At 67.5% G+C, this 11,490-nt stretch overlaps 2 protein-coding genes across 2 annotated transcripts in view; one reads left to right on the forward strand and one right to left on the reverse strand.

Moving 5' to 3' along the window:
- APC2 (APC regulator of WNT signaling pathway 2) overlaps positions 1-9,051 on the forward strand; it is a 17,100-nt gene extending 8,049 nt beyond the window's left edge. The window contains exons 9-15 of the mRNA XM_057377568.1: positions 7-340; positions 816-911; positions 987-1,126; positions 1,199-1,276; positions 1,360-1,476; positions 2,256-2,470; positions 3,461-9,051. Of these exons, the coding sequence (XP_057233551.1) occupies positions 7-340; positions 816-911; positions 987-1,126; positions 1,199-1,276; positions 1,360-1,476; positions 2,256-2,470; positions 3,461-8,825 (6,345 nt within the window). The 3' untranslated portion in view covers positions 8,826-9,051. The remainder of the gene's footprint in view (positions 1-6; positions 341-815; positions 912-986; positions 1,127-1,198; positions 1,277-1,359; positions 1,477-2,255; positions 2,471-3,460) is intronic.
- Positions 9,052-9,204: 153 nt separating this feature from the next.
- The window catches only part of GZMM (granzyme M), a 3,497-nt gene continuing 1,211 nt past the window's right edge, over positions 9,205-11,490 (reverse strand). The window contains exons 3-6 of the mRNA XM_057377569.1: positions 11,384-11,488; positions 10,723-10,977; positions 10,346-10,546; positions 9,205-9,480 (exon numbers count right to left, since the gene is read on the reverse strand). Of these exons, the coding sequence (XP_057233552.1) occupies positions 9,460-9,480; positions 10,346-10,546; positions 10,723-10,977; positions 11,384-11,488 (582 nt within the window). The 3' untranslated portion in view covers positions 9,205-9,459. The remainder of the gene's footprint in view (positions 9,481-10,345; positions 10,547-10,722; positions 10,978-11,383; positions 11,489-11,490) is intronic.

Raw genomic sequence — 11,490 nt, forward strand, 5'->3', positions numbered from 1 at the left:
GACAAGGAGGACATGTCCCGCACGCTGCTGGCCATGTCCAGCTCGCAGGAGAGCTGCCAGGCCATGCGCAAGTCGGGCTGCCTGCCCCTGCTCGTCCAGATCCTGCACGACTCGGACGGAGAGCCGGGGCCCCCCGAGAGCCCCACGGGAGCCAAGGACGCTCGGATGAGAGCCAACGCCGCCCTGCACAACATCGTCTTCTCGCAGCCCGACGAGGGCCAGGCCAAGAAGGAGATGAGGGTGCTGCATGTGCTGGAGCAGATCCGCTCCTACTCCGAGACCTGCTGGGACTGGCTGCAGATGCAGAGCCGGGACGGGGGACGGGGACCCGAGGGAGCGGGTACGGGCGGGGCTGGGAGGGACTGGGAGGGGCTGGGGGCACCCAGGGGTGCCAGGTAGGGCTGGGGACACCCTCGGGGCACACAGGGGTGCCAGGCAGGGCTGGGAGGGGCTGAGGACACCCACGGGTCACAGAGGGGTGCCAGGCAGGGCTGGGGACACCCACCGGTCACTGAGGGGTACCAGGCAGGGCTGGGAGGGTCTGGGAGGGGCTGGGGGCACCCACGGGGTACAGAGGGGTGACAGACTGGGCTGGGGGCACTCACGGGTGACACAGGGGTGCCAGCTAGGACTGGGGACATCCATGGGTGACACAGGGGTGCCAGGCAGGGCTGGGGACACTCACAGGTCACACAGGGGTGCCATGTAGGACTGGGGACATCCATGGGTGACACAGGGGTGCCAGGCAGGGCTGAGGGCACCCAGTGGTCACAGAGGTGACCCAGAGCCCGGGACTGACCCTTGTCCCCCTGCAGTGCCGGTGCCCATCGAGCCGCAGATCTGCCAGGCCACCTGCGCCATCATGAAGCTGTCCTTCGACGAGGAGTACCGGCGRGCCATGAACGAGCTGGGTGAGCGCGGGGAGGGGGCTCTTCTGGGGTGCTGGAGGCCGGAGAACCCCAAATGACCCCCGCCCCATCCCCCAGGTGGGCTGCAGGCGGTGGCCGAGCTGCTGCAGGTGGACTACGAGATGCACAAGATGACCAACGACCCGCTGAACCTGGCGCTGCGGCGCTACGCGGGGATGGCCCTCACCAACCTCACCTTCGGCGACGTGGTCAACAAGGTGGGGGGGCGGMGATTTTTGGGGGGTCTGGGGGTCACGGCGTCACCCTCACCGCCCTCATCCTCCCCGCAGGCCACGCTGTGCTCCCGCCGGGGCTGCATGGAGGCCATCGTGGCTCAGCTGGGCTCCGACAGCGAGGAGCTGCACCAGGTGGGTGCTGCCGGGGCTCGCTGGGGTGGGGGACGGGCAGGGGGACAGTTCCCGTGCCCGCTGACCCCGCTGTGCCCCTCCAGGTGGTCTCCAGCATCCTCAGGAACCTGTCCTGGCGCGCTGACATCAACAGCAAGAAGGTGCTGCGGGAGGTGGGCAGCGTCACCGGGCTGACGCGCTGCGCCCTGCACGCCGGCAAGGTGAGCCCGGGAGGGGACAGCGGGCACAGGGGGGGTGACAGGGGTTTGTGCCACCCAGGGAGGGTGACAGCGGGGGGTTTGTGTCACCCAGGGACGGTGGCAGCAGGCACAGGGTGGCTGACGGGGGTTTGTGTCCCCAGGGAGGGTGGCAGTGGGCTCAGAGGGGTTTGTGTCCCCCAAGGAGGGTGGCAGCAAGCACAGGGTGGGTGACAGGGGTTTGTGTCACCAGGGAGGATGGCAGTGGGCTCAGGGTGGTTTGTGTCCCCAGGGAGGGTGGCAGCGGGGGGTTTGTGTCACCCAGGGATGGTAGCAGTGGGCTCAGAGGGGTTTGTGTCCCCCAAGGAGGGTGGCAGAGAGCACAGGGTGGGTGAGGGGGGTTTGTGTCCCCCAGGGAGGGTGGCAGTGGGCTCAGGGGGGCTGACAGGGTTTGTGTCCCCAGAGAGGGTGGCAGTGGGCTCAGGGGGGTTTGTGTCACCCAGGGAGGGTGGCAGTGGGCCCAGGGTGGCCGGGCAGGGCTGACAGGGGTTTGTGTCCCCAGGGAGGGTGACAGTTGGCTCAGGGTGGCTGACAGGGTTTGTGTCACCCAAGGAGGGTGACAGTGGGCACAGAATGGGTGAAGGGGGTTTGTGTTCCCAGGGAGGGTGGCAGTTGGCTCAGGGGGGTTTGTGTCACCCAGGGACGGTGGCAGCGGGGGGATTGTGCCCCCAGGGAGGGTGACAGTTGGCTCAAGGTGGCCGGGCAGGGCTGACAGGGGTTTGTGTCCCCCTYTCCCGGGGCAGGAGTCGACGCTGAAGAGCGTCCTGAGCGCGCTGTGGAACCTGTCGGCGCACAGCACGGAGAACAAGGCAGCCATCTGCGGGGTGGAGGGGGCCCTSGGCTTCCTGGTCAGCACCCTGACCTACAAGTGCCAGAGCAACTCCCTGGCCATCATCGAGAGCGGCGGCGGCATCCTCAGGAACGTCTCCAGCCTCGTGGCCACGCGGGAGGATTACAGGTGAGGGGTGGGGACACACCCGAGGGACCCCGGGATGGCGCTGGGGGATGGCACGGCTGGGGGGAGGATGGGATTGGGGAATCCTGGGCTGCAGGAATGGGTTTGGGAATGCCATGATGTATGTAGGATGGCAATAGGGGATCCTGGGCGCCATGGGCTGCAGGAATGGGTTTGGGAATGTTTGGGAATGCCATGGGAGTGTGTAGAATGGGGATGGGGCACCCTGGGCACCACAGACCCCGGGATGGCGTTGGGGGATGCCATGGGAGTGTGTAGGATGGGGATAGGGGATCCTGGGCATCATGGGCTGCAGGAATGGTTTTGGGAATGTTTAGGAATGCCATGGATATGTGTAGGATGGTTATAGGAGATCCTGGGCACCATGGGCTGCAGGAATGGTTTTGGGAATGTTTGGGAATGCCATGGATATGTGTAGGATGGGAATGGGGAACCCTGGGCACCGTGGATGCTGTTGGGGGATACCATGGCTGGGGCACTGCAGACCCCAAGGACAGCACTGGGGAAATGTCACGGCTGGGTAGGGGTGGGGTCACCCCTGGAATAGGGTGGGGAGGGGTCAAGGACCATCCTAATAGCCAGGAGGGGATCCCCTGTGTCACTCAGGCAGGGGTGGGGTCTTCTTGCACCCCCCGAACAGGTCAGGGAGAGGTCAAGGACCATCCTGAGGGGTCAAAAACCATCCTGACACCTCTGTCCCACAGACAGGTGTGGGGTCACCTTACACCCCCAGAATGGGTCAGGGAGGGATCAAAGACCATCCTGACAGCCGGGGGATCCCCTATATCCCTCAGRCAGGTGTGGGGTCACCTTACACCCCTGGAATAGGGTGGGGAGGGTTCAAGGACCATCCTGACCCCTCGGGGTCCCCTCTGTCCTGCAGGCAGGTGTGGGATCACCTTACACCCCCAGAACAGGTCATGGAGGGGTTAAGGTCCATCCTGACCCCTCGGGGTCCCCTCTGTCCCTCAGGCAGGTGCTCCGGGACCACAACTGCCTGCAGACTCTGCTGCAGCACCTGCGCTCGCACAGCCTGACCATCGTCAGCAACGCCTGCGGAACCCTCTGGAACCTGTCCGCCCGCAGCCCCCGCGACCAGGAGCTGCTGTGGGACCTGGGGGCGGTCAGCATGCTCCGCAACCTCATCCACTCCAAGCACAAGATGATCGCCATGGGCAGCGCGGCCGCGCTGCGTAACCTGCTGACCAACCGGCCCCCCAAGTACAAGGACGCGTCGGTGGTGTCGCCGGGCTCCTGCATGCCCTCGCTCTACATGCGCAAGCAGAAGGCGCTGGAGGCCGAGCTGGAYGCCAAGCACCTGGCAGAGACTTTTGACAGCATGGAGAAGCAGAGCCTGAAGGGTCAGAGCGCCAAGAAACCCATGAGGCACATGGAGAGCTTGGTGAAGGACTACGCCTCCGACTCGGGCTGCTTCGACGACGATGAGGTGCCCAACATCTCCACCGGCGTGGAGACGGCCAGCGCCTCCGTGCTGTCCATGTTCCTCAACTCGTCCTTCCTGCAGGGCCAGGCGCTGCCGAGGGCTCTGGCACAGCGGCGCTGCCCGGAGCCGGAGAAGGACGGCAGCGGGAAAACAGCCGAGCCCAAAAAGCCACCGCTGCCGGAGGATGATGTCTCGCTGGCGGCCGAGAAGTTGGCCAACAAGATCTCCAGCACGGTGGCCAAGATCGACAAGCTGGTGGAGGACATCTCCACCATGCACAACTCCTCGGATGACAGCTTCAGCCTGAGCTCCGAGGATCACTGCCTGGACTGGCAGTACGGCCCCGAGGAGGGGCACGAGGCGCGCGCCCAGTCGTGCTCGCCGTGCCGGCTGTCGGACGCTGGTTTGGCCAAGAGGGAGAGCCTGAGCCGGGCACACACCCTGCTGCGGCTGAAGACGGCCTACACCAGCCTGTCCACCGACAGCCTCAACAGCGGCAGCACCAGCGATGGTTACTGCACCAAGGAGCACATGAAGCCCTGCCCCAGGGCCGCCTTCCTGGACTATCGCGACGAGCTGCAGCGCTACCAGAAGAGRCCCAGCCGGCTCGAGCTCAAGAGCRTCCTGGGCAAACCRGAGCGGGCYGAACCCCCYGAGCCGGAYAAACCRGAGCAGAGGGACCTGCCYGAACGGGCCAARAAGACGGTGWCTTTCCCCAGCCCCAAGGCRCCGGAGAAGGAGACRGAGTGGAAGAAGGAGGCGGGCACCAAGCCCCCCACCGACCCCAACGTTCGCACCATCAAGCTGTCCCCRTCCTACCAGCACGTCCCCATGCTGGAGACCCTGGCTAAGAGCAGCGCGGCCGCCGGCCAGCAGCCCTCCCTCCTGGGCAGGAAGCAAGCCTGGCTCCCCCCAGCGCTGCTGCAGGCGGCCGAGCCCCTGAGCAAGATCCCGGAGAAGCTGCCGGCCCAGCCGCCGGCCTCGGCGGAGCAGGAGTCGGTGCAGAAGTACTCGGTGGAGGACACCCCGATCTGCTTCTCCCGGTGCAGCTCCTTGTCCTCACTGTCCTCGGCAGACAACGTGCTGGATGGGCAGAGCCACAGCGAGAACGACCTGGACAGCGACTCCTCCCTGGAGATCCTGGAGATGGAGGAAGGGGAYGCAGAAGGGGAGGATGGCAGGCAGGAGAAGGAGAAGGAGCCGGGTCCCACCACGCCGGGGGGGATCTCCCAGCCCATCACCATCCCCTTCCCCAAGCGTGACAAGGTTTTCCTGCGGGAGGCCTCGCCCTCGCGCCAGGAGGACCTGACGCCCTCCAGCTCCTCTGAGAACTACATCCAGGAGACGCCGCTGGTGATGAGCCGCTGCAGCTCCGTCAGCTCCCTGGGCAGCTTCGAGAGCCCCTCCATCGCCAGCTCCATCCAGAGCGACCCGTGCAGCGARATGATCAGCGGCACCATCAGCCCCAGCGAGCTGCCCGACAGCCCCGGGCAGACCATGCCCCCCAGCCGCAGCAAGACTCCCCTCTTCGAGCTGGGCTGCCAGCCGGAGAAGGAGACCAGCCAGTTCAACATCCAGTGGGAGAACAACGTCAAGAAGTTCATGGAGATCACAGACTTCAAGGAGCGCTTCCAGCTGCCCCAGGACCTGGACTCCATGGTCTACTTCACGGTGGAGAAACCCAACGAGAAYTTCTCGTGCGCCTCCAGCCTGAGCGCCCTGCCCCTCCATGAGCATTATGTGCAGAAGGATGTGGAGCTCAAGCTGATCCCCACCTTCCCGGAGAAGAACAGCCTGAACTTCGCGGCCCATGAGAAGCGGGAGGAGCGGCGGGAGGAGCGGTACCTGGAGGGGCGGCGCAGGGCCGAGCGCCCCGAGCCCCCCGACGACGACGACATCGAGATCCTCAAGGAGTGCATCAGCTCGGCCATGCCCTCCCGCTTCCGCAAGGTCAAGACCTCRCTGCTGTCCGGCCAGGTGCTGCACCCCCAGACCAAGAAGCCGCTGCACGTCCCCGTGTACATGCTGGTGCCGGCCCACGCCCACCCCGCCGTCCCCAAGCACCTGCGAGCCACCGCCCGCGATCTCTTCAAGGACGACGACTCTTTCACCGACTCGGCCGACGGGACGCCCGTCAACTTCTCCAGCGCCGCCTCGCTGAGCGACGAGACGCTGCGGTACCCGGCGGGCGAGGAGGCCGAGCATCCCCTGGCCGAGCGGCGCCGCCAGCCCGGCACCATCCCGGCCCGCAGAGCCGCCTCCGGCAGCTCGGCTCCCGCCCGGCTCAGCTCCGCCGCAAAGGGCAAAGCGGGGCCGGGCCGAGCCGAGGGGAAGCGCGGCCAGAGCCTCCCGAAGGGCACAGGCAGCCTGGAGCTGGGGGTGGGCAGGGCCAGCGGTGGTCCCGGCAGGAAGGATGATGCCCTGGAGGAYGGGGTGGTGTTCCAGTCGCTGTGCCACACCACCCCGACGGAGGAGGCCGTTTATTGCTTCTACGACCCGGATTTGGACGAGCTGCCCGAGGAGGGCAGGGACGGCTCCGGCAGCAGAGCCCAGCCCGGCCGGGCACCGCGGAGAGAGCGCTGGGGAGGCTCCGTCCCTCAAAAGGACCCCGAGCCCGGTCCCCGTGCGGCGAAGGCGAAGCCTCAGAACAACCTCATCGCCGACGAGACGCCGCCGTGCTACTCCCTGAGCTCGTCCATGAGCTCCCTGAGCGACGCCAACCTCTCCGAGGGCGAGGAGCGGGGCCAGCCCTGCGGCAAAGCCACCTGGCCGCGCTCGGCCGCCGCGGGGCAGGCGCAGGGGGGCTCGCCCAGCTCCCCCAGCCTCAATTCGGAGGATGATCTGCTGCAGAAGTGCATCGGCTCGGCCATGCCCAAGCGCCGGCGGCCCGCGGCTCGCCGYAGGCTGGTGGAGAGGAAGCAGAAGCCGCCGGGAGCCCCCGGGAGGGAGCGGAAAGCCGAGGGCAGGCATCACCCYGAGGAGGACGCCGGCTCCGACCGCGGCTCCGATCTGGACAGCGTGGAGTGGCAAGCGATCCAGGAGGGAGCCAACTCCATCGTCACCTGGCTGCACCAGGCTGCCGCCTCCCTGTCCCGGGAGCCTTCCTCCGAGTCCGACTCCATCCTGTCCTTCATGTCGGGGCTCTCGGTGGGCTCCACGCTGCAGCTCTCCCTGGGCAGGCAGGAGAAGCAGCGGCCCGGCAGCGCTCCGGGCCGGGAGGCGGCGCGGAGGGAGCACAGCAAGGGCCGCCCGGAGCGGAAGGACGCGGCCGGTGCCCGTCCCGCCGGCMGGGCCAGCGCCAGGGCGGAGCGGAGCGCGGCGCCCGCCAAGCCAGTGCCCAACCTGCCCGTGGTGTTCCGCGGCAGGACCGTCATCTACATGCCCAGCCTGGCCAAAGATGCYCCCAGCCCACGGGCCACCCCGAAGAAGAGCCCGGCGACCAAGCCCGAGGCGCCGCCGGCCAAGAACCTCTCGCTGAGCCAGCAGCGCTCGCGGAGCCTRCACCGGCTGGGCAAAGCCCCCGAAACCGGGGATTTGGCGCTGCCCAAGAGGAGCACGACCCCGCCCGCCCGCATCGGCAAAGGKCCCCCCTCCTCGGGCTCCTCCCGCACCTCCACGCCCTCCCAGCACGCCCCCAAGAAGCTGCCGTCGCCCTCCCAGGTCACCAAACAGGGCGGCCCGGCCGCGGGCAAGGCGGGCGGCGCCTCCTCCCCACCGGGACCCCCGGCCAGAGCTCCGGCCCCCAAATCCCCGGCTCCCAGGCAGTCCAAGACGCAGAAGTCGCCCGTGCGCATCCCCTTCATGCAGAARCCCAGCAGGAAGGTGCTGCCGGCCCGGGGGACCATGCCGGTGCTGGAGGAGCAGGTCGATGGCTCCAAGGCTCGGCCCGGGGCKCCGGGGGGTGGCAGCCGGCTCAATTTGGTGCGGATGTCATCCGCCCGCTCCAGCGGCAGCGACTCGGACCGCTCCGGCTTCCTGCGCCAGCTCACCTTCATCAAGGAATCCTCSAGCCTGCTGCTGCGGCACCGCTCCGATCTGTCCCCCGCTCCGCCGGCCACCTCGCTGCCCCGCCGGGGCTCCCCCCAGCGCAGCCGAGCCGCGCTCCCGGCCGTGTTCCTCTGCTCCTCCCGCTGCGACGAGCTCAAAGCGGCCAAATCGGCGACCCCCGGCCAGCGGCCGCTCATCCCCAGAGCCCAGCCCGGCGGCAAAGCCATGGCCGGGGTCAAACCGCCGCGCCGGACCAGCTCCGAGAGCCCATCCCGGCTGCCGGTGAAGACCAGCGTGCCCGCGGCAGAGCCCTTCAAGCGCTACTCGTCCTCGCCCAACATCAGCGTGGCCCGGCGGGCCGCCAGCCCGTCCTCCGTGCGCTCCGAAGCGGCGGCGCGSCGGCGGCAGAACGAGCCGGCTCCCGGGGGACCGCCGGGAAAGCCGCCGGTGGTGATGATGAAGGGCACGTGGCGGAGGATCCGGGACGAGGACATCCCGCACATCCTCAAGAGCACGCTGCCCTCCTCCGCGCTGCCGCTGGCGGGCTCCGGAGACGAGGAGCCCCCCGGCACYCCCGGCACTCCSGGAACCCCGAGGAAGACCAGCGACGCCGTGGTGCARACCGAGGATTTCGCCACCTCCAAGATCAACTCCAGCACCTCTCCCACGCTGGAGAGCCGCGAGGGACCCCCGAACCCCCGCGTCACCGGCGAYGGCGAAGCCCCCGCGCCCGCCAAGGCCGCTCTGCCCATCTCCTTCGGCCACGAGGCGCCCGCCGGGACCTTCCCCGCCAGCCGGCACGGCTCCCCCAGCAAAGCCGCCCGSGTCACCCCCTTCAACTACGTGCCCAGCCCCATGGCGGTGACRGCGGTGGCCGACAAGGCGGTGGAGAAAATCCAAGCTTGATGATGCCCCGGTGAAGGTCCCGCGACACCGCTGGACCTGCGGGACTGGCCAGGACTGTGCTTGGGGGACACACATGGGGATGTGGGACAGCTGGGGACCAGTGGGTCACCCCGAGCCGCTGCTGTGCTGGAGCATCACAATTCCCAGCGCCAAGKACTGGACAGGACTGGGAACGTTCCGGGTCTGACACCCCGAGCTGGGGTGGCTCTCACGGACCATCTCCAGCCCCTGAAAGACATCCAGGGACAAGCTGAGGTGGGGCCGTGTCCCCATGTGGCCTCATCCCGCTCAGCCAGGGGTGGAATCCTGATCCTGCACGCTGGGAAGCTGACACAGCACATCCCGSTACCGGGAAAACCCCGCACGCTCCAGCTTGTCGGGCACCACCTCTGGCTCTGCCAGCGATCGCAGCTCGTTTATTAACCGGGGAAGGGACACAGGGGACAGGCTTTGGAGGGGGGACAGGGGACAAGACCCGAATTTGTGCTGCTGGAAGCTCCTGAGTGCTGACAGGGGACTGTGCCGGTCCGAGGTGATGGCAGGTGGAAATGGTGCAGGAGGAGCCGGGCAGGGGTTCGCAGGGCTGGCTGGAATCCCGATGGGGTTTGTCCTGCAGGCAGCTCACAGGGTGCTGTCACCAGGCCGGGGGGCTGCCCTGGGAGGGGACGGGGTGCTGAGCCAGAACGGGATGCCCAACCCCCAGGAAAGGGTCTGGGGTCCCTCACCTTCATCCCAGTCCCCCAGCCTCCCACCCCCAGGGCAGAAAAAGCCTCGGCTCGCAGCCGGGATCCCGGGGTGACCGTGTGGATGTGGACACGGATCCATCCAGGACTGGATTACGCCCACGAGCACAGGGGCTCCCCACCCCAAACCCCGGGACACCCCCATTCCTGCTGCCAGCCGGCCCCAGGAGCTGACATTGGGGTGTGTGGAAAGAGCCTCAGYCCCTGCGAGTGGGATGGGCTGCAGAGGGACCCCCAGTCCAGGTGGCCCCAGACCCCTCCCACCATCCCAGTCCTCCCACTATCACCACCGGCCTTGAATGGGGTGACCTTTGTGCCAACCCCCCATCTCAGTGCCACAGGGGCTGCAGGGACAGGCACAGGGCTTTGGGGACATCTGCAGGGGACACATCTGGGGGGCTTTGGGGACACAGTGAGGAGTGCCCTGGGGACACACAGTGAGGCCAGGGAGACAGCAGGACTGTGGGGACGTGCAGGGGGTCCCCAAGGATGTGCACTGGGGTTGTGGGGACGCCCTGGAGCCCCCCTGCTCTGCCAGCGGCCAGCACGGAGGGATCAGCAGCTGGGACTGAAGAAAAAGGGGGAAAATCGCAGGGGCAGCACTCCTGGAGCACAGGGGTGGTGGGAAGGCCAGAATCGCCCCCCGGGTCCAAAGCACTGCCCTCCCCCTCCTCACGGACAATCCCGCCGGGCTCTGCCGGCTCCCCGTCACTGTATCTATGTACTGAGGATGTTATTTTACCAAACTCTGGACAATATTCCCAATTAAAAGCCCACCTGTGTAAATAGGAAAGGGGTGTCGTGTCTATCCCTGGGGGCAGGGCAGCCCCTCCGCAGCGTTTTCTGGATCCATTTCTTGTACTTCACGGTCGAGGTGGCCACCGGTGGCTTAAATGGGTTGACGACTTTCTTGCCGAAGGACATCACACCGGCCACCGCCGGCCGCTTCCCGCACACCAACGGGCCCCCCGAGTCACCCTGGGTGGGGGAGGTGACACCAGGAATGGACCCCGACCAAGGGACAGGGACCCTCACCACGGCCAAGGGGACATTTCACCAGCTCAGGGTGAGCACACGGAGCGCCCCCATTCCCAGGCACGGTGGCTCGGGGTGGGCAGAGCTTTGTAGCCGCCCTTGGACCCCCAAATCCTCACCTGGGCGGGTGCGGAGCCGCTGCGCTCCCCTCGGAAGCAGATCATGGTGGGGTAGATTGTTCCGTCCCAGAAGCGGCTGTTGTTGCACATCCGCGCGTCCATCACCGTCACCTCCAGCTCCTGCAGGGTGGGCGACAGCTTCTTGTCCTTGCGGAGTCCCCAGCCCGCCAGGCTGCACCGCGACCCCACCGCCGGCTCCCGGCTCGCCAGCGAGATCAGCCGCCGTGTCCTGCTCAGTGTCACTGTCCCCTCCAGCTGCGGGCAGGGAGCGGTGTCAGATTCTCCATGGGCACGGGGGCACGCAGGGAGCACCCCAACACCGCTTATGGGGGGCYAAGGGGGAGCACCCCAATGCGGTGCGTGGGAGGCTGTAAAGGAGACCCCAATAGCGCAGGGGAGGGGTCCAGAGGGAGCACCCCAACACCTCGGCTCGAAGGGGGAGCACCGAGCCGGTGCAGCGCCCGTGGGCGCGGGCGATGACACCCAGCTGTGAAATGTCGTGCGGGTGAGAAGCGGAAATGTCACCGAGCCGCTCGCCCCGGCTGCGAGCGCAGCTGCACCGACACCACGAGAACCCCGCACCTCCCCGGCAGCGCTTCCCGGCACCGCCGCCGCTCCAGCCCCGCCTCGGAGCCTTCCCCGCGGCCGGTCCGAGCCCCACCTGGAGCAGGAGCAGGTCGTTCTCCATCGTGTCTGAGTCGTAGTCGGGGTGGGGACAGGCAGCTCGGATGGARAATGTCTGCGCGCCCGCCTCGGGATTCTTCCACT

Source organism: Malurus melanocephalus, unplaced genomic scaffold (genome assembly GCF_030028575.1).
Source record: "Malurus melanocephalus ecotype Western Australia unplaced genomic scaffold, MMel_1.1 scaffold_318, whole genome shotgun sequence".
In the NCBI taxonomy this organism is placed as follows: Eukaryota; Metazoa; Chordata; class Aves; order Passeriformes; family Maluridae; genus Malurus; species Malurus melanocephalus.